The 23164-nt window shown below is 45.6% G+C and overlaps 1 protein-coding gene across 2 annotated transcripts in view; it reads left to right on the top strand.

Annotated features, from left to right (window-relative positions):
* Positions 1-23113, top strand: part of LOC135508475 (ena/VASP-like protein) — a 62182-nt gene extending 39069 nt beyond the window's left edge. For both annotated transcript variants that reach the window (XM_064928692.1, XM_064928691.1), the window contains exons 4-14: positions 8148-8205; positions 12876-12946; positions 14246-15100; positions 16920-17173; positions 17448-17551; positions 17830-17857; positions 18037-18067; positions 18205-18265; positions 20170-20227; positions 20315-20372; positions 20919-23113. In XM_064928692.1, coding sequence (XP_064784764.1) covers positions 8148-8205; positions 12876-12946; positions 14246-15100; positions 16920-17173; positions 17448-17551; positions 17830-17857; positions 18037-18067; positions 18205-18265; positions 20170-20227; positions 20315-20372; positions 20919-20956 — 1616 coding nt within the window. In that variant the 3' untranslated portion in view covers positions 20957-23113. The remainder of the gene's footprint in view (positions 1-8147; positions 8206-12875; positions 12947-14245; positions 15101-16919; positions 17174-17447; positions 17552-17829; positions 17858-18036; positions 18068-18204; positions 18266-20169; positions 20228-20314; positions 20373-20918) is intronic.
* Positions 23114-23164: the final 51 nt, after the last annotated feature.

Here is a 23164-nt window from a genome sequence, read left to right as displayed (position 1 = left end):
GATGTGTTGTGTTGATAATAACCCTTGATAGTGTTAATTGTGTTAGCTCTTGTGTCACTAAAATAAAAGCTTTTAATTGTGCAGTCAACTAGGCTGTGAGGCTGCAGTTGGCAAGTGGTATTGACTAGAGTGGCCCACGTTGTGTGTATTTTAATAGTTGCTTTAAAATATTAGGAAATACTTGACCAGGCCAATACCAACCTAGACCCTACCTAGCGTTTAGTTACTTTACCAGCCCAACACCAACCTAGACCCTACCTAACGTTTAGTAACTTTACCAGCCCAACACCAACCACCAATCTAGCGTTTAGTTACTTTACCAGCCCAACACCAACCACCAATCTAGCGTTTAGTTACTTTACCAGCCCAACACCAACCACCAACCTAACGTTTAGTTACTTTACCAGCCCAACACCAACCACCAATCTAACGTTTAGTTACTTTACCAGCCCAACATCCAACCAGCAATCTAACGTTTAGTTACTTTACCAGCCCAACACCAACCACCAATCTAACATTTAGTTACTTTACCAGCCCAACATCCAACCAGCAATCTAACGTTTAGTTACTTTATTGTGTCTGGATCTCGAGGTATGGTATGTCTCCCAAAAGAAAGCATCATCTTGTATATTAGCTTTGCAGGGGTTTCATTTGATGGGAAATGGCATATATTATACATGTTCTGAAAAGATTAAAAAAATCAAGATCAAGTTGGACTAATTGGCTCATAGAAACCATCATAAATGGACACCAACTGATTCTGGTGAGTATTTTGGCTGTTGTTATGCATTAGCTGCAGCTCTGTGCTCCACTATTAGTATTCATCTTGACGCCTCATCTGGATATGTGCTCAAATGAATTGCATAGCCGTGCAGATAACCATCAGCTGCTAAGAAGGGGAGTTTAGAGGAGCTGCTAAGAAGGGAGTTTAGAGGAGCTGTGCAGATAACCATGAGCTGCTAAGATAACCATCAGCTGCTAAGAAGGGGAGTTTAGAGGAGCTGTGCAGATAACCATGAGCTGCTAAGAAGGGAAGTTTAGAGGAGCCGTGCAGATAACCATCAGCTGCTAAGAAGGGAAGTTTAGAGGAGCTGTGCAGATAACCATCAGCTGCTAAGAAGGGGAGTTTAGAGGAGCTGTGCAGATAACCATCAGCTGCTAAGAAGGGGAGTTTAGAGGAGCTGTGCAGATAACCATCAGCTGCTAAGAAGGGGAGTTTAGAGGAGCTGTGCAGATAACCATCAGCTGCTAAGAAGGGGAGTTTAGAGGAGCTGTGCAGATAACCATGAGCTGCTAAGAAGGGGAGTTTAGAGGAGCTGTGCAGATAACCATCAGCTGCTAAGAAGGGGAGTTTAAGAAGGGGAGCTGTGCAGATAACCATCAGCTGCTAAGAAGGGGAGTTTAGAGGAGCTGTGCAGATAACCATCAGCTGCTAAGAAGGGGAGTTTAGAGGAGCTGTGCAGATAACCATCAGCTGCTAAGAAGGGGAGTTTAGAGGAGCTGTGCAGATAACCATCAGCTGCTAAGAAGGGGAGTTTAGAGAAGGGGAGCTGTGCAGATAACCATCAGCTGCTAAGAAGGGGAGTTTAGAGGAGCTGTGCAGATAACCATCAGCTGCTAAGAAGGGGAGTTTAGCTGCTAAGGGGGAGTTTAGAGGAGCTGTGCAGATAACCATCAGCTGCTAAGAAGGGAAGTTTAGAGGAGCTGTGCAGATAACCATCAGCTGCTAAGAAGGGGAGTTTAGAGGAGTGTCAAAAAGAATGAAAACAAGGCATCCCAAGTCATCTTCTATCAGAGAGCTGCAGGCTGAGAGAACAAAGGAGAGGAGACAAAACACACACACACACACACAAACTCACAATCACACACACACAATTACACACACACATACACACAAAATGTCACACACACACACACTAAATAACAAACTAAATAACTCCTGCTAGGCTGTGTATTGATAAAGCACTGGTACATACATTGCAGTAGTAGGACATGATTTATATTCATATACTGTGCTCAAAAACAGGGGGCAGAAATGTGGTGGGGATGGTTGGCTCTGTTTGATGATGGGATATTCAAATATTCCCCTTTCACGAGATGATGACTGTGGGAGATGAAACATGAAACGGTTTGCGGTTGGGAATGAATCATGTTTTAGAAAGCGTTTACAGCACTTTATTCCAAAACCGCAGTATTTTATTCCAAAACAACTCAGCCAACATCCTCGCCTTAGTTGCTCACTGAGAATGAGGTGAATTCATTATGATGTCAGTAATGTCAACCCAAAAGCCGAAAACAAAAACAAAATTAGGCACTTCAGATGGTTGGATATGGTAGGACAGAGGAATCCTCTCTGTTTCAGAGGCAGAACTCCAGTTACCCTATGAGCAAAAGACATTGAAAATACTTGGGGTGGCAGGTAGCCTAGTGGTTAGAGCATTGGACTAGTATGCGAAAGGTTGCAAGTTCAAATCCCCAAGGTACAAATCTGTCATTCTGCGTCTTGAACAAGGCAGTTAACCCACTGTTCCCAGGCCGTCATTAAAAATAAGTGTTTGTTCTTAACTGACTTGCCAAGTTAAATAAATTGAAAATGTTGTCTTGTGCTCACTGGGTAAGCAGTATCCATATAAAGATGTTCCACGTGTCCCTCATGCCAAACACACCCAGCGGAAATGACACCCAACGGCAATCTACTGTTGCAAAGGGGCGTCAAGGGTTTATTGGTTGGTATTCCTGATATGCAGTAAGTGATCTCCCCTTTTATAATAGGCCTCTCTCAGAATAGGCTCTCCTCCTCAGTTAGCAGAGGAAGTAGAGTATGTCTCACAGTCACCCCTTCACACACACACACCTCTATGCACAGTCACCCCTTCACACACACACACACACACACACCTCTATACACAGTCACCCCTTCACACACACACACCTCTATGCACAGTCACCCCTTCACACACACACACCTCTATGCACAGTCACCCCTTCACACACACACACACACACCTCTATGCACAGTCACCCCTTCACACAAAACACACTTCTATGCACAGTCACCCCTTCACACACACACACACCTCTATACACAGTCACCCCTTCACACACACACACACCTCTATGCACAGTCACCCCTTCACACACACACACACACACCTCTATGCACAGTCACCCCTTCACACACACACACCTCTATGCACAGTCACCCCTTCACACACACACACACACACAGTCACCCCTTCACACACACACACACACACACCTCTATGCACAGTCACCCCTTCACACACACACACACCTCTATGCACAGTCACCCCTTCACACACACACTTCTATGCACAGTCACCCCTTCACACACACACACACACACCTCTATACACAGTCACCACTTCACACACACACCTCTATACACAGTCACCCCTTCACACACACACACCTCTATGCACAGTCACCCCTTCACACGCACACACCTCTATGCACAGTCACCCCTTCACACACACACACCTCTATGCACAGTCACCCCTTCACACACACACACCTCTATGCACAGTCACCCCTTCACACACACACACCTCTATGCACAGTCACGCCTTCACACACACACACTTCTATGCACAGTCACCCCTTCACACACACACACACACACCTCTATACACAGTCACCCCTTCACACACACACACCTCTATACACAGTCACCCCTTCACACACACACACACACACACACCTCTATGCACAGTCACCCCTTCACACACACACCTCTATACACAGTCACCCCTTCACACACACACACACCTCTATGCACAGTCACCCCTTCACACACACACACCCCTATACACAGTCACCCCTTCACACACACACACCTCTATGCACAGTCACCCCTTCACACACACACACCCCTATACACAGTCACCCCTTCACACAGACACACCTCTATGCACAGTCACCCCTTCACACACACACACCTCTATACACAGTCACCCCTTCACACACACACACCTCTATGCACAGTCACCCCTTCACACACACACACCCCTATACACAGTCACCCCTTCACACACACACACACCTATTGTCACGCCCTGGTTGAAATATATTATTTTTATTTTTATTTATTTGGTCAGGCAGGACAGGGTGTGACATGGGTTATTGTGGTGTGTTTCGTCTTGGGGTTTTGTGGGGTGTATAGATTAGTCTATGGCTGCCTGAGGCGGTTCTCAATCAGAGTCAGGTGTTTATCGTTGTCTCTGATTGGGAACCATATTTAGGCAGCCATATTCTTTGAGTGTGTCGTGGGTGATTGTTCCTGTCCCTGTGTTTAGTTTCACCAGACAGGCTGTATAGTTTTTTCACGTTTCCGTCTGTTGTTTTTGTATTGTTCGTGTTTTTTCGTTCTTCATGAAACATGTCTAAAAAAATACCACGCTGCATTTTGGTCCGCTCCTCCTTCAACAGAAGAAAGCCGTTACACCTATACACAGTCACCCCTTCACACACACACACACACACACACACACACACACACACACACACACACACACACACACACACACACACACACACACACCTCTATGCACAGTCACCCCTTCACACACACACACACCTCTATGCACAGTCACCCCTTCACACACACACACACCTCTATGCAGTCACCCCTTCACACACACACACATCTATTCACAGTCACCCCTTCACACACACACCTCTATACACAGTCACCCCAGTGGGAATGCAGCACCCCAATGACGTTCAAGGTACGTCATAAAGACATCAAGTAAAGACCTCATATATGGGTTGTTATGCGGTCAGTAAAAAAAAAGATGTTCCAAAACATCTAGTATACCTCACCACGAAGTCATAATGACAGTCTCTGTGCTGGGTTGGGGGTTTCTGCGCTGGGCGATTGTCTCTATGCTGGGTTGGGGGTTTCTGCATCGGGCGATTGTCTCTATGCTGGGTTGGGGGTTTCTGCACTGGGCGATTGTCTCTATGCTGGGTTGGGGGTTTCTGCATCGGGGCGATTGTCTCTATGCTGGGTTGGGGGTTTCTCCACTGGGCGATTGTCTCTATGCTGGGTTGGGGGTTTCTGCGCTGGGCGATTGTCTCTGTGCTGGGTTGGGGGTTTCTGCGCTGGGCGATTGTCTCTATGCTGGGTTGGGGGTTTCTGCGCTGGGCGATTGTCTCTATGCTGGGTTGGGGGTTTCTGCGCTGGGCGATTGTCTCTATGCTGGGTTGGGGGTTTCTGCATCGGGCGATTGTCTCTGTGCTGGGTTGGGGGTTTCTGCATCGGGCGATCGTCTCTATGCTGGGTTGGGGGTTTCTGCGCTGGGCGATTGTCTCTATGCTGGGTTGGGGGTTTCTGCGCTGGGCGATTGTCTCTGTGCTGGGTTGGGGGTTTCTCCACTGGGCGATTGTCTCTATGCTGGGTTGGGGGTTTCTGCATCGGGCGATTGTCTCTATGCTGGGTTGGGGGTTTCTGCACTGGGCGATTGTCTCTATGCTGGGTTGGGGGTTTCTGCATCGGGCGATTGTCTCTATGCTGGGTTGGGGGTTTCTGCGCTGGGCGATTGTCTCTATGCTGGGTTGGGGGTTTCTGCGCTGGGCGATTGTCTCTGTGCTGGGTTGGGGGTTTCTGCATTGGGCGATTGTCTCTATGCTGGGTTGGGGGTTTCTGCATCGGGCGATTGTCTCTATGCTGGGTTGGGGGTTTCTGCATCGGGCGATTGTCTCTATGCTGGGTTGGGGGTTTCTGCATCGGGCGATTGTCTCTATGCTGGGTTGGGGGTTTCTGCATTGGGCGATTGTCTCTATGCTGGGTTGGGGGTTTCTTGCATATATGTAGTTAATTTATTGATCCTGGTGTTGGGTCTCTTGACAAAGACTGGTGAAGTTAGACGTTGATCCAATGGAAATTAAGAATATTACATTCCATCCAATCATGTTTGCCCTTGAATCTGGTTTGGGATTGGCGATCAAGGATTGGCTGGGTTCATGCATATGTTGTGTTGAATGGAACACTGTATGAGCTGTACACAGATGTGGGAAGGAGGGGAGGGCAGGTCAGGTCTATTCTGGTCTACCGTCCTGCTGGGCCTGTTTTGTTGAGGTTTCCTGTGGAAATGCCTGTGGTTTGCATCAAGCATGCTGTAGGAAAAAACACAGTATCTCACTAGTACACAATGACAACATCAAGCTTGTGACTACCAATTTGTTGGAAGCATTTGCTGTTTGTTTTAGGGTTTTTTTTCAGATTATTTTGTGCTCAATAGAAATGAATGGTAAATAATGTATTGTGTCACTTTTATAGTAAATAAGAATAGAATATGTTTCTAAACACTTCTACAATAATGTAACAACAGCAAATTCATCCAACAAATGTGTAGTCACAAGCTTAAAATGTAGTTGTTGCGTTCTATAAATATGGATACTAATCTTTTTACTACTTTAATACACATACTGTATAAGTGAATTTGTCCCAATACTTTTGACCCCCTAAAATCGGGAGACTATCTACATTTTTTTTTTGTCATTTCTGAATAGTTCACCCGATATGGATGAAAATACTTGAACCTCATAGTCATTATTTGATTTAAAATCCAAACTTTTGGAGTAAAAATAAGAAAAAATGTCACTGTCCCAATAATTACAGAGGCCACTAGTATTGTTATACTGTATGTAACCTCAGTCATATTTATCCTGTTGAATGTACCTCTACTACTACAGGGGAGGGTGTGGCATGTAAAACAAAGTGGGAAGTTTACGTACACTTAGGTTGGAGTCATTAAAACTAGTTTACATACACTTAGGTTGGAGTCATTAAAACTCGTTTTTCAACCACTCCACAAATTTCTTGTTAACAAACTATCATTTTGGCAAGTCGGTTAGGACATCTACTTTGTGCATGACACAAGTCATTTTTCCAACAATTGTTTATAGACAGATTATTTCACTTATGATTAACACCTGAAGGTACCACGTTCATCTGTACAAACAATAGTACGCAAGTATAAACACCATGGGACCACGCAGCCATCATACCGCTCAGGAAGGAGAAGCGTTCTGTCTCCTAGAGATGAACGTACTTTGGTGCGAAAAGTGCAAATCAATCCCAGTACAACAGCAAAGGACCTTGTAAAGATGCTGGAGGAAACAGGTACAAAAGTATCTATATCCACAGTAAAACAAGTCCTATATCGACATAACCTGTAAGGCCGCTCAGCAAGGAAGAGGCCACTGCTCCAAAACTGCCATAAAAAAGCCAGACTATGGTGTGCAACTGCACATGGGGACAAAGATCGTACTTTTTGGAGAATGATGTCCTCAGGGCTGATGAAACAAAAATAGAGCTGTTTGGCCATAATGACCATTATGTTTGGAGGAAAAAGAGGGACGCTTGCAAGCCGAAGACACCATCCCAACCGTGAAGCATGGGCGTGGCAGCATCATGTTGTGGGGGTGCTTTGCTGCAGGAGGGACTGGTGCACTTCACAAAATAGATGGCAACATGAGGCAGGAAAATTATGTGGATATATTGAAGCAACATCTCAAGACAACAGTCAGGAAGTTAAAGCTTGGTCACAAATGGGTCTTCAAGCATACTTCCAAAGTTGTGGCAAAATGGCTTAAGGATAACAAAGTCAAGGTATTAGAGTGGCCATCACAAAGCCTTCAATCCTATAGAACATTTGTGGGCAGAACTGAAAAAGCTTGTGCGAGCAAGGAGGCCTACAAACCTGACTCAGTTACTCCAGCTCTGTCAGGAGGAATGGGCCAAAATTCACCCAACTTATTGTGGGAAGGTTGTGGAAGGCTATCTAAAATGTTTGAACAAAATTTAAACAATTTAAAAGCAATGCTACTAAATACTAATTGAGTGTATGTATACTTCTGACCCACTGGGAATGTGATGAAAGAAATAAAAGCTGAAATAAATCATTCTCTCTACTATTATTCTGATTTTTCACATTCTTAAAATAAAGTGGTGATCCTAACTGACCTAAGACAGGGAATTTGTTTCTACGATGAAATGTCAGGAATTTTGGAAAACTGAGTTTAAATGTATTTGGCTCAGGTGTATGTAAACTTCCGACTTCAACTGTAGGTCCTTTCACACCAAGCTAGAAATATTCCCCTGTTTCTGTTCCCCACCACAGGCCCTGCTGTCCAACGCCAAAATGGGCCCTCCTCAGAGGACCCCGATGTACCGAGGAGGTAAGAACCTCCGACCTTCAGAAAGACACCAAATCAAGCTCAGTGTACAGTAGAACACACACAGTAGAACACACACAGTAGAACACACACAGTAGAACACACACAGTAGAACACACAGTAGAACACACACAGTAGAACACACACAGTAGACCACACACAGTAGAACACACACAGTAGAACACACAGAAGAACACACACAGTAGAACACACACAGTAGAAAACTCAGTAGAACACACACAGTAGAACACACAGTAGAACACACAGTAGAACACACACAGTAGATCACACAGTAGAACACACATAGTAGAACACACAGTAGAACACACACAGTAGAACACACAGTAGAACATCGAAAAAAGGAACTGGTTTGTAAAAGGGTATCCAAAGCATCTCAATCCAAGTCTGGTAAAAACTTGCTAGAATTCATCGTCGAACGTGTTTTCTTATTTCATTTGTCCGAAAGTAGTTTGTTTGAGGGTACAAAACACATCCGGCCTACCACATAACCCTTCCACATAACCCCTACCACATCAGGCCTACCACATCAGGCCTTCCACACATCCCCTACCACATCAGACATACCACATATACCTTACCACATCAGGCCTACCACATAAGACATATCACATGTCCTCTGCAACATCAGGCATACCACTTCAGGCTACCCCATACCCCCTACCACATCAGGCCTACCACATACCCCCTACCACAACAGGGCTACCACATCAAGCATACCACATATCCCCTACCACATCAGGCCTACCACATCAAGCATACCACATATCCCCTACCACATCACACCTACCACATAGCCCTACCACATATCTCTACCACATCAGGCCTACCAAATAAGGCCTAACACATATCCTTTATCATATCAGGCCTACCACATAACCCCTACCACATCAGATCTACCACATATCCCCTCCCACATCAGGCCAACCACATTTCCCCTACCACATCAGGCCTTCCACATCAGGCCTACCACATAGCCCCTACCACATATATCCTACCACATCAGGCCTACCACATAGCCCCTACCACATCAGGCCTACCACATATCCCCTACCACATCAGGCCTATATCATATACCCTACCACATCAGGCCTACCACAGAACCCCTTACCACATAACCCCTACCACATAGCCCCTACCTCATCAGGTCTACCACATATCCAGTGGCTCGTGCTGTGTTCTTAGTCCACTCTAGTGGTGGAAAGAGGTACAGGTCAAGCAGCTTGAGGTACTAGAGTCCTGCACAGTCAAGCAGCTTGAGGTACTAGACTCCTTTACAGTCAAGCAGCTTGAGGTACTAGACTCCTGTACAGTCAAGCAGCTTGAGGTACTAGACTCCTGTACAGTCAAGCAGCTTGAGGTACTAGACTCCTTTACAGTCAAGCAGCTTGAGGTACTAGACTCCTGTACAGTCAAGCAGCTTGAGGTACTAGATTCCTGTACAGTCAAGCAGCTTGAGGTACTAGACTCCTGTACAGTCAAGCAGCTTGAGGTACTAGACTTCTGTACAGTCAAGCAGCTTGAGGTACTAGATTCCTGTACAGTCAAGCAGCTTGAGGTACTAGACTCCTGTACAGTCAAGCAGCTTGAGGTACTAGACTCCTGTACAGTAAAGCAGCTTGAGGTACTAGACTCCTGTACAGTAAAGCAGCTTGAGGTACTAGACTCCTGTACAGTAAATCAGCTTGAGGTACTAGACTCCTGTACAGTCAAGCAGCTTGAGGTACTAGACTCCTGTACAGTCAAGCAGCTTGAGGTACTAGACTTCTGTACAGTAAAGCAGCTTGAGGTACTAGACTCCTGTACAGTAAAGCAGCTTGAGGTACTAGACTCCTGTACAGTCAAGCAGCTTGAGGTACTAGACTCCTGTACAGTAAAGCAGCTTGAGGTACTAGACTCCTTTACAGTCAAGCAGCTTGAGGTACTAGACTCCTGTACAGTCAAGCAGCTTGAGGTACTAGACTCCTGTACAGTAAAGCAGCTTGAGGTACTAGACTCCTGTACAGTCAAGCAGCTTGAGGTACTAGACTCCTGTACAGTCAAGCAGCTTGAGGTACTAGACTCCTGTACAGTCAAGCAGCTTGAGGTACTAGACTCCTGTACAGTCAAGCAGCTTGAGGTACTAGACTCCTGTACAGTCAAGCAGCTTGAGGTACTAGACTCCTTTACAGTCAAGCAGCTTGAGGTACTAGACTCCTGTACAGTCAAGCAGCTTGAGGTACTAGACTCCTGTACAGTCAAGCAGCTTGAGGTTGAATGAAAGAAAGTGATGATGCTGGTACTGACTTTAATTTAACCACACCAGAGCAGTATACTACAAAGCAGGATCAATGAGTTAGCCAGCTAACTTTGATAAACATTCAGAAAAAAAATAGTTTCTGGTTCATTAATGAACCTAGACTTGAATGTTGGTTGTTGGTTGAAACTATTTAAATCAATCCATGTCCATTGTAGACATATATTCCTAAAATATTTGAAGTTATTTCTGAACAATGAAGTATGTTCGCTGGCTAACAATTATTTTCTTATTTTATTTAACTAGGCAAGTCAGTTATGAACAAATTCTTATTTACAATGATGGCCTACTGTGGAACAGTGAGTTAACTGCCTTGTTCAGGGACAGAACGGGCAGAGTTTTACCTTGCCAGCTCGGGTATTCGATCTAGCAACCTTTCAGTTCCTGGCCCAATGCTCTAACCACTAGGCTACCTGCCGCCTCTACATTCTAACCACTAGGCTACCTGCCGCCTCTACATTCTAACCACTAGGCTACCTGCCGCCTCTACATTCTAACCACTAGGCTACCTGCTGCCTCTACATTCTAACCACTAGGCTACCTGCCGCCTCCACATTCTAACCACTAGGCTACCTGCCGCCTCTACATTCTAACCACTAGGCTACCTGCCGCCTCTACATTCTTACCACTAGGCTACCTGCCGCCTCTACATTCTTACCACTAGGCTACCTGCCGCCTCTACATTCTTACCACTAGGCTACCTGCCGCCTCCACATTCTTACCACTAGGCTACCTGCCGACTCTACATTCTTACCACTAGGCTACCTGCCGCCTCTACATTCTAACCACTTGGCTACCTGCCGCCTCTACATTCTAACCACTAGGCTACCTGCCGCCTCTACATTCTAACCTCTAGGCTACCTGCCGCCTCTACATTCTAACCACTAGGCTACCTGCCGCCTCTACATTCTAACCACTAGGCTACCTGCCACCTCTACATTCTAACCACTAGGCTACCTGCCGCCTCTACATTCTAACCACTAGGCTACCTGCCGCCTCTACATTCTAACCACTAGGCTACCTGCCGCCTCTTTGATCTTGCCTTGGGATCTTTTTTTATAAGTGGTGCCGGTACTCAAGCAGAGGAAAATTAGAGGTAATGTCAATCTGAAATGTATTAAATGGGCACAGATTGAAAGTCTGTCTATAGGGAGAGGCTATAAGGAGGGGCTACAGGGAGGGGCTACAGGGAGAGGCTACAGGGAGAGGCTACAGGGAGAGGCTACAGGGAGGGGCTACAGGGAGAGGCTACAGGGAGAGGCTACAGGGAGAGGCTATAAGGAGGGGCTACAGGGAGGGGCTACAGGGAGAGGCTACAGGGAGAGGCTACAGGGAGAGGCTATAGGGAGAGGCTACAGGGAGAGGCTACAGGGAGAGGCTATAGGGAGAGGCTATAGGGAGGGGCTACAGGGAGAGGCTACAGGGAGAGGCTATAGGGAGAGGCTACAGGGAGAGGCTACAGGGAGAGGCTATAAGGAGGGGCTACAGGGAAAGGCTACAGGGAGAGGCTACAGGGAGAGGCTATAGGGAGGGGCTACAGGGAGAGGCTACAGGGAGAGGCTATAGGGAGGGGCTACAGGGAGAGGCTACAGGGAGAGGCTACAGGGAGGGGCTACAGGGAGAGGCTACAGGGAGAGGCTACAGGGAGGGGCTACAGGGAGAGGCTATAGGGAGAGGCTACAGGGAGAGGCTACAGGGAGAGGCTACAGGGAGAGGCTACAGGGAGGGGCTACAGGGAGAGGCTACAGGGAGAGGCTACAGGGAGAGGCTACAGGGAGAGGCTACAGGGAGAGGCTACAGGGAGGGGCTACAGGGAGAGACTACAGGGAGAGGCTACAGGGAGAGGCTATAGGGAGGGGCTACAGGGAGAGGCTACAGGGAGAGGCTACAGGGAGAGGCTACAGGGAGAGGCTATAGGGAGGGACTACAGGGAGAGGCTACAGGGAGAGGCTACAGGGAGGGGCTACAGGGAGAGGCTACAGGGAGAGGCTACAGGGAGGGGCTACAGGGAGGGGCTACAGGGAGAGGCTACAGGGAGAGGCTACAGGGAGAGGCTATAGGGAGAAGCTACAGGGAGAGGCAACAGGGAGAGGCTACAGGGAGAGGATACAGGGAGAGGCTACAGGGAGAGGCTACAGGGAGAGGCTACAGGGAGAGGCTATAGGGAGAAGCTACAGGGAGAGGCTACAGGGAGATGCTACAGGGAGAGGCTACAGGGAGAGGCTACAGGGAGGGCTACAGGGAGAGGCTACAGGGAGAGGCTACAGGGAGGGCTACAGGGAGAGTCTACAGGGAGGGGCTACAGGGAGAGGCTACAGGGAGGGGCTATAACATGTCTGTGCCCTCTGTATATCTGCAGGCAAATGATGGAGCCGCATCAGATGCAGGGAGTGGTCCACAAAGAAAGGGAGCGACGGACGTCTGGCTCAGGTAAGGCCTGCAGACGTACTGTGGACAGACACTACTACCATGTCAAGACAATGCCAGGTCTGTCAAAACACAAGCCAAAATACGTTTCGTCCAGGTCAATACACCATCTCACAGATAACGTCTTAGGATGCTATTCTCTCCATGGGGATAGCATGGCAATCATGGTAACCAAACAAGCCAGTGTAGTGCATGTTGGTTGTGTTCATTAGGGACCAAATGGAAAGAAACTGACTGAAACAAAGAGGGACTACCTGAACTTGGCCAATAAGATACGCTCATTATTGTTTTCGGTTGCAAAACGTTTTGCTACAGTGTGCTCTAATGACGACAACCAAAGCTAAAGCGCTAGCTCGGACACATCTGTGTTTGTGTTGAATACCCCTCCCTCCTCCCCTCCGTTTACTCATGCTTATCCATATACAAACATTCCCCAGCGCCATAGAGACACTCATTCTGCAAGCGTGCTACTGGCAGCTGGGTGACAATGGGACATGCTGCTTTCCTGAGAGTTTGGTCATGTTGGATTCAGTTTCTTTTTATTCTGTGATTTTGTTCTCAGTTTCTGATTTATCATCTTTGTTCTCAGTTTCTGATTTATCATCTTTGTTCTCAGTTTCTGATTTATCATCTTTTTTCTCAGTTTCTGATTTATCATCTTTGTTCTCAGTTTCGGATTTATCATCTTTGTTCTCAGTTTCTGATTTATCATCTTTGTTCTCAGTTTCTGACATATAATTTTTGCTTGGTTTCTCATTATTCTCTCTCTTTTTTTGTGTGTGTTGTGTGTCCCCCTCCTCTGTGGTGTTCCCCTCCTGCTCTGTTGTGTCCCCCTCCTCCTCTGTTGTGTCCCCCTCCTCCTCTGTTGTGTCCCCCCTTCTCGTCTGTCATGTCCCCCCCTCCTCCTCTGTTGTGTCCCCCCTCTCTGTCGTGTCCGCTCCCCCTCCTCTGTGGTGCCCCCTCCTCTGTCCCCTCTCCCCTCCTCTCTGGTGTCCCTCCCCCCTCTCTGGTGTCCCCACCCCCCTCTTCTTTCCCCTCCCCTCCACTGTGGTGTCCCCCTCCTCCTCTGTGGTGTCCCCCCTCCTCTGTGGTGTCCCCTCCTCCTCTGTGGTTTCCCGCCTCCTCTGTGGTGCCCCCCCTCCTCTGTGGTGCCCCTCCTCCTCTGTCATTTCTCCCCCCCCCTCTGTTGTTTCCTCCCCCTCCTCTGTGGTGTCTCCCCCCTCTGTGGTGCCCACCACCCCCTCCTCCTCTGTGGTATCCCCCTCCTCTGTGGTGTCCCCCCTCCTCTGTTGTGTGTTATAGTTGTTTCCACCCTCCAATATAAGGTGTCCTCCCCTCCCTCTCACCCCTCCAACACCCCTCTTGAGTATAGACACTATCGGGCCACCACACTGCCGCCCTCCTATGCCCGAGTGGCCTCCAACTCCTCCCCTTCCTCCTCTTCCTCTTCCTCCTCCCAGGAGAGAGAGGTGGCGGGCGGACGGGCTGGCGACAATTCTCCCCATCTCTCCCAGCTCTCCACTTCCCTGGTCTCGGCCTTCTCCCCCGTGCAACCAGGGGTGCCCACAGCCCTGACCCGGCAGGTGCGCCAGATCCCCCTCTCTCCCCCCACGGTGCGGGCTCTCCACCACACCAAGTCCCTCCACCAGGGTGACCCCCAGCATGACCCTGTGCTGCTCCTCAAACACGGCACCTGGTCCACCTCCCACACCCACATATACGGCCCCGTGCACATGCCCCCCGTGCCCCAGCCTGTCCTCCCAGTGGCCCTCCCCCTGCCGCCCCGCCACAGCCGGGTCAAGCCCCACCCCCTGGACCAGGCCGGCCAACCCCATATCCCGCCTCACCTCCCCCATGCCAATGGCCAATCAGAGGATTATTATAACCTTGCTCAGCAGCAACCGCAGCAGCTAGGTTACTGCGAGGCTACCTCCTTGCCCCCTCTGATTGGTCAGTCTGCGCAGGGCCCCGTCCATGTCTCCTCCAACCAACCCCAGTACCCCTCCTCATTCCACCCCCAGCCACAGATGTCCCAGGCCACGCCCCCACCAACAGCAACCCAATTCTCTCCCCCCTCATACACCCCAGCCCCATCAGAGTGGGGTTCACCCAACCAGACACCCACTCCCGTCTCTCAGGCTGCCACGGCAACCTGCAGTAAGTACATGCAGACCTCAAAGAGCAAGGCACTTGGACAACAATGGGGGGACTCCACTGGCTAATGTGGATGGAAGTATATACCTATTATGAATCCAATAACAGTCCCCATATTCAGCCATCTGCTACAATGACAGTCCCCATATTCAGCCATCTGCTACACTAACAGTCCCCATATTCAGCCATCTGCTACACTAACAGTCCCCATATTCAGCCATCTGCTACACTAACAGTCCCCATATTCAGCCATCTGCTACACTAACAGTCCCCATATTCAGCCATCTGCTACAATAACAGTCCCCATATTCAGCCATCTGCTACAATAACAGTCCCCATATTCAGCCATCTGCTACACTAACAGTCCCCATATTCAGCCATCTGCTACAATAACAGTCCCCATATTCAGCCATCTGCTACACTAACAGTCCCCATATTCAGCCATCAGCTACACTAACAGTCCACATATTCAGCCATCAGCTACACTAACAGTCCCCATATTCAGCCATCAGCTACAATAACAGTCCCCATATTCAGCCATCTGCTACAATAACAGTCCCCATATTCAGACATCTGCTACAATAACAGTCCCCATATTCAGCCATCTGCTACAATGACAGTCCCCATATTCAGCCATCTGCTACAATGACAGTCCCCATATTCAGCCATCTGCTACAATAACAGTCCCCATATTTAGACATCTGCTACAATGACAGTCCCCATATTCAGCTATCTGCTACAATGACAGTCCCCATATTCAGCTATCTGCTACAATGACAGTCCCCATATTCAGCCATCAGCTACACTAACAGTCCCCATATTCAGCCATCAGCTACAATAACAGTCCCCATATTCAGCCATCTGCTACAATGACAGTCCCCATATTCAGCCATCTGCTACAATAACAGTCCCCATATTCAGCCATCTGCTACAATAACAGTCCCCATATTCAGCCATCTGCTACAATGACAGTCCCCATATTCAGCCATCTGCTACACTGACAGTCCCCATATTCAGCCATCTGCTACACTAACAGTCCCCATATTCAGCCATCTGCTACAATAACAGTCCCCATATTCAGCCATCTGCTACAATAACAGTCCCCATATTCAGCCATCTGCTACACTAACAGTCCCCATATTCAGCCATCTGCTACACTAACAGTCCCCATATTCAGCCATCAGCTACAATAACAGTCCCCATATTCAACCATCTGCTACACTAACAGTCCCCATATTCAGCCATCAGCTACAATGACAGTCCCCATATTCAGCCATCAGCTACACTAACAGTCCCCATATTCAGCCATCTGGTACAATGACAGTCCCCATATTCAGCCATCTGCTACAATAACAGTCCCCATATTTAGCCATCAGCTACTCTAACAGTCCCCATATTCAGCCATCAGCGACACTAACAGTCCCCATATTCAGCCATCTGCTACAATGACAGTCCCCATATTCAGCTATCTGCTACAATGACAGTCCCCATATTCAGCCATCTGCTACAATAACAGTCCCCATATTCAGCCATCTGCTACAATAACAGTCCCCATATTCAGCCATCTGCTACAATGACAGTCCCCATATTCAGCCATCAGCTACAATAACAGTCCCCATATTTAGCCATCAGCTACTCTAACAGTCCCCATATTCAGACATCTGCTACAATAACAGTCCCCATAACTGCTACTGTAGTTTGCTTTTTGATTCACTTTAAATCCAATGGCTCTTATCTGAGGACTATTTATCCAGTAAGTGCTTGCCAGCAGTGTTAGCCAAGGAGGAGTCTGAACCTATGCTGTCTATTGGTTTCTTCCCAGGTCCGGTTTCTCTCCCCGCCGTGCTCGCTGTGGCCCCACCGGTGGCTCCCCCTGCCCCTATGGCACCTATGGCCCCCCCTCCTCCACCGGGCCCCCCGCCTCCGGCCACAGTGCCACCGCCCATGCCCCCCCCACTACCGGTTGGTGGAGGGCACGGAGGGCCTCATTTAGAGGGGGCAGGGAACGAGCTGGCACAGCCACTCTCAGGTCTGGCTGCTGCCCTGGCTGGAGCCAAACTCCGCAAAGTTGCAAGGGTTAGTATCTCAGCTTAGACTCGGATCGTGGTGAGTAGAAATAAAACATTTTGAAACAGGGAACTACCTGAACATGTCCAATAAAAAAACATTCATTTTTGTTTCCCTTTCCAATACATTTTAAATGTTTTTGCTATGGTGTACCCCACTGAACAAGACCACTCATATCTATGTGAAAACTGCTTGTACATTCAAACCATTACATATACACATTACCTGTTGGTTGGCTTCTATAAAGAGGGAACTTATATGGTGGCCATTGTTGTGTCCTCAGGATGAGAACAGTCCCCCAGGAACAAGTGTAGCCAAGAACGATGGCAACCGCTCCAGTGGAGGGGAGGGGCTAATGCAGGAAATGAACGCCCTTCTAGCACGCAGGTGAGAGGACACAACTGTGTGTGAAGGAACGATGAAATTAAATTGAATTGAATTGAAAATCCCTATCCGAAAGATCACAGCACAAGACCTGTGTATCATTTTGCTAAAGAATATTCTGGAGTTGAGGATTTTAATTGAAGATTATCACAAAGATGGTATAACTTGATGTGATAGTCTACTAGCCTGTGAAATACACTAGTGATTTGCAACATGACTGGAGTTGTCTTCTACATTAGCTTTGTATCATCTCTAATTGCCTGAATTTGCTTTTCCTGCAGACGGAAAGCCTCAGAGAAACCTGAAGAGGTAATTCACTTGATCATAGTTGAATAATATCAATTATAAAGTTTAACTGGGTGGTTCTATCCAGCTACAATAATTGCATTCAATCAATCTAATGATGATTGCACACACACACACACACACACACACACACACACACACACACACACACACACATCATCCATTTTGATTTTCCATTGCAGGAGGATCCCAAGCCAGGGCAGAACTCCACAGGTAAACACACTCTTGCCTCCACATTTTTCTGACCATTATCTTTGTTATTGGCTGCATTGAGCCGGGGTGCTTTATAAAGTGAGTCTCTTATAATTGTGATGCTCTCTCTTGCTTTTTCTCTATCACTTTCTCTCTAGATGCGGGGAAGAATCCATGGGACCGAGCCAACTCTGTAGACAAGGCCTCACTGGTATCAAGGTGAACATCATCTGTTTTTGTATTTGTTATGGATCCCCATTAGCTACCTTTCCTAGATGCTACCAAACTTAAAATATAAAAAAATAAAGATTTAGGCCTGGATTCAATCCGATTGCCCCTTTTCGGTTGTTGCAGTTGTCACGTCGGCTCAATTTAAAATTACCTTTAAGGCCTTGATTCTTTCACTGTCTGGATTGAAACCTGGCTATTAGTGGCCATTGAGAAGGGATGTAAGGGGTATATGGGATATATATTTACTAATCTGAGGTATGGTAACTGTTTATCCTGGTTCTAGATCAGTTTGTGTAGTTTAGCCAACTCCTATAGCAGTGGTTTGCTAAAAAGCACAAACTGATCTGGGACCAGGCTAACACTACTATTAAATATTGGGGATATATTGAGAGGTTCATATTCCATATCATAGTACAAATCATTCTGTTCTCTGAGATGAGGAAATATATTTTCTAGAAGTAAAGTCATGGCTGTTTGGCTTATCAACCCTGTTGTCATTGATGATTGTATTCAACTACCAGCTGGGTCGTTCCACCACGAGTGCCTTCTGCATCCCTTTTTGGTATTTAAAGTACAAATTGTGCACCAATATTGAATTGTAAAAGCCTTTTACATTGAATTAATTCCTAATGGTGAGCTGCTTCTACTCTTTTTGGACGCTGGTGGAAAACTGAGCGGGTCGAGCATAACCCAAAGATAGACAGGCTAGAAATTTTTACCTAAACAAATCATTTTGAGGGTGAAGCTTGCGTTCAATTGCCTTTCCCTGTTGCACACAAACTTCCATTCCCCCCTGTCAAAAAGGGGATTTATGGATGATTTAAGAAATATTCCATACTGTTACTTTATTTGGCACTAGTCATTTATTTTTACTTTGAGATGGGAAAACTTGTTTTTAGGAAATTGACCATGTCCTCTTTATGACATAATGTTAAAATAAATAGTTTTTCCTTCACCAAATTACACTACCCAAAAGGCGCTCAATTGGTTGGGAAACCAGAAATAGCAATGACCATTTGGTGGGAAGAATCAGAATCAAATGAATCATGGACATAGTTAAATACAGAGATAAAGCACACCCCATAGAAATATTTTAGTGTACCAGCCTAATCAGGGGAAAACAAACCGTGGGAGTGTTTGCTTATGGCATTGAGGAAGCTTGTGATACAGTAAATTTAACAGCTTAATGGCAGTAGTAAACAGTGAATGGATGGCTGCCTGACATTGTGAACCTCACCATGTAATATAGATAAGATACTGTCCATCTAATTGTCACGGGCGTTGTAAGAAGTGGACCAAGGTGCAGCGTAGTGAGCGTACATATTCCTTTTTATTAGAATGTCGCCAACAAAAACGATACAAAACGACCGTGACGCTGAACAGGGCAATGATGCCTCAAACAAAGTTAACTACCCAGACTGAAAGGAGAGAAAAAGGGCTGCCTAAGTATGATTGTTAATCAGAGACAATGATAGACAGCTGTCCCTGATTGAGAACCATACCCGGCCAAAACATAGAAATAAAGAAACATAGAAAACAAAACATAGAATGCCCACCCCACATCACACCCTGACCTAACCAAATAGAGAAATGAAACGGCTCTCTAAGGTCAGGGCGTGACACTAGTAATCAATCATGAAGGTTGAAGTCACTGTCATTAGCTGGAGAAAACATAACTATCTACTGTATATTTTATATATAAAAAATATATACTTTATGTACTGTATATTATATATAAGAAATATATATACTTTATCTACTGTATATTTCATATATAAAAAAAACATATACTTTATGTACTGTATATTTTGGGTAATTTACTCTGAAAGTTCTAACTAATTTCTATTTATCGATCATTTAAAATCATCCCTGTTGTTTATGTGGTTTTGCAGGGTGCGACCCGTGGGCAGCACTAGTGAAGGAGATCTAGACTTCGACAGGATGAAGCAGGTATGAAACTGTTCTTCAATTGTTCATGGAAGAAAAGTATTCTGAAAGAAACAGAACATGTAAAAAGTTTTTCTTTAACCCCCACAGGAAATCTTGGATGAAGTTGTACGTGAATTGCAGAAGGTGAAAGATGAGATCATTAATGGTAGGCGGCAGAATGTTAACGCATTGGGTTATGTTACTCAAAAAAGGCACATACTGCTTCAGTGTGAAATTCATCTGCAAACCAACTAAGGTCATTCTTATTCATTTTTTATACACTTTCTATGGTCCAATTTAGTTTCAGTTAGGTCAAACAAAGGTATCCTAATTAACAAAGCTATCCTAATTAACAAAGCTATCCTAATTAACAAAGCTATCTTAATTAACAAACGTATCCTGAATTAACAAAGCTATCCTGAATTAACAAAGCTATCCTGAATTAACAAAGCTATCCTGAATTAACAAAGCTATCCTGAATTAACAAAGCTATCCTAATTAACAAAGCTATCCTAATTAACAAAGCTATGCTAATTAACAAAGCTATCCTAATTAACAAATATATCCTAATGAAGTATGTCCTAAGAGGATGGTAGGCATGCAGTTGATCTGTTTACTAATTCATAGTAACCCCCCCCATCCTCTGTCTACCCAACACATGCACACAGACAATAACAAGGCACTATTTTCTCCATTTTGTCTTCTCTTTCAGCCATTAGACAAGAAATTGGTCGAATCCATACATGTTAATCTGTGGACAAGAGGATGTGCTGGAGTATGAAGGATTAGAAGGTGTGCTGGAAAGGAATGTTCTCAACATTTCTGTGACGCTGTGAAAATATTGCTGTGACGCTGCAGAAAGGTTGAGCCAACATTGAGTCTGCTGTGCAGAACAGAAAGGTGAAGAAGAAGAAGAAAAAGTTGGAGAAAGAAAGTGAATGAGAGAGAAAAGAATGGTTAAATGAACAAAGGATGTGCGGACGGAAGGATGGATAGACGCTTGCACCCTTTTCATTTCCCCCCTCCCCATTTCTGTGCATTTCGAGACAGTCCAGTTTGCAGCTCTCAGTCTGTTCTAAGTCTTACAATAGAAAATATTTTAGTTTTCTAAGTTTTTACTGTTTTATTATTATTGTTTTTTTTTAAACTGTGATTATTTTATTATTCATACCATCATATATATATATAGAGAGAGAGAGAGAGACAAAAGACAAACTGTTGTTCTTCATTGGCGGGTTCTAGAGGAAACTTGCACACCAATTACATCAGCCTTTTATATTTGATATGATTTACTTTATCCTTGGGTGTTTGACCAGCACGTATGGCACATACTATGCTTCAGTCACCTGACCTTAGTTTTTAAAAAGCGTTTAATCTATTTACCAGTAACAGGGCAGTGTTCATTGGGCCCCAAATGGAAGAAAACTGACAAACGGGGAGGGGGTACCATTCTCCATTGTAAAATGTTTTACAAATATGTTCCATTTTGTGCCCTAATAAACACAACCCTGGTGTATAAAAATCACTGTAATTTTGGGATCATTCAAAAAATGTACCAACAACTGTAAATTCACCATCTACGTATTCCCAAAATAGATCAAATGATCCCTAGGCTGCCCCTACGAAACCCATACAGTAGTCTATATCAGAGGTGTCAAACGCGGTCTTCAACAAGGTCCGGAGGGCCGCAATGAAAATTAGTTACATTTCCTTGCTGTCAAAATTTCCACCACGCCCCAAACAAATGGGCTTCGATGCTGCCATATTGTCTAGCTTTCATTTTGGTGATTATTAGCGAGTTGTACACAGTCAAGAAAAAGTATGAATGTAGGTCCATTATCATTTATACACAGTTTTGACTTGGTTTTAGTCATTTTTGTATATTGAGTCCCCCCCCCACCTAAAAAAATGTAAATATGCAAAGAAAATTGTTTTTTGTTTTTACTCAAACCAGCCCTCACGGGCCAGAACCCCTCACCCCTCACGGGATTGGAACCCCTCACGGGATTGGAACCCCTCACGGGCCGGAACTCCTCACTCCTCACGGGCCGGAACCCCTCACGGGCCGGAACCCATCTCCCCTCACGTGCCTGAACCCCTCACGGGCCATATGTTTGACACCCCTGGTCCATATGGTTTGGTCCGGTGTATTAACCATGCATTTGGTTTTTAAATTGGGTTTTCAAAATGGTGGTACATTTACAATGGTGGTTTGTTTTTTTGTGAATATCCTCCTTGCTGTTTAAAGTAACTGTCCAGTTTTCAATGAAACATGATCTATAATTACAATATGAATGAAATACTTAAATTTCAAAAAGCATGTTAAAAAGCAGCTTTTCTGTGTTGGAATGGTGTGGGCGTATCTTAACAACAGAATGGTGTGGGTGTATGCCGATCATTAAAAATATTCACACGAGTAAACCGCTGATTGGCCAGCTCAGCCAATGAGGCAGGATGACATCATTCTCTATGGGGAAATAGCATTTTTTATTCGATCTGTTTGAGATACAAGTTTGAGGTGGGGTTTTTTTTCTTCTGTTTTTTCTCCAATTTATGCTTTGGCCACATACGAATGTAGGATGAGTCATCAACATTATTTGGATATGATTTAACAGAATATGGACATTTAAAAGTGAGATTTTCACTGGACAGTTACTTTAAGGTTGAACTTGAATTTGATATGTGAAAATGGAGCCAGTTGCAAAATAAATTCAAAGTAAACATAAATCAATTCAAAAGTTTTTTGTGATGAAAGGAGAAAAAAAATATTGGGGGACAATATGATTTAATATCGGTTGTGACATATTCACTTTGACTAAGTTCTGAATTCAATTTCAAAAATCGGAAAGTAAATGAATTTAAACCAAACCATAGACCTGTCTCCTGTCTACAGTATGGAGTGGTGTGTTGCATTCTTCAATTATTATGACAATTTAAAAAAAACAAATAACATTTTCC

This window comes from Oncorhynchus masou, chromosome 21 (assembly GCF_036934945.1).
Source record: "Oncorhynchus masou masou isolate Uvic2021 chromosome 21, UVic_Omas_1.1, whole genome shotgun sequence".
Lineage (NCBI taxonomy): Eukaryota > Metazoa > Chordata > Actinopteri > Salmoniformes > Salmonidae > Oncorhynchus > Oncorhynchus masou.
Note: the sequence above shows the minus strand (reverse complement) of the source record. Positions and strands in the feature narration are given on the sequence as shown.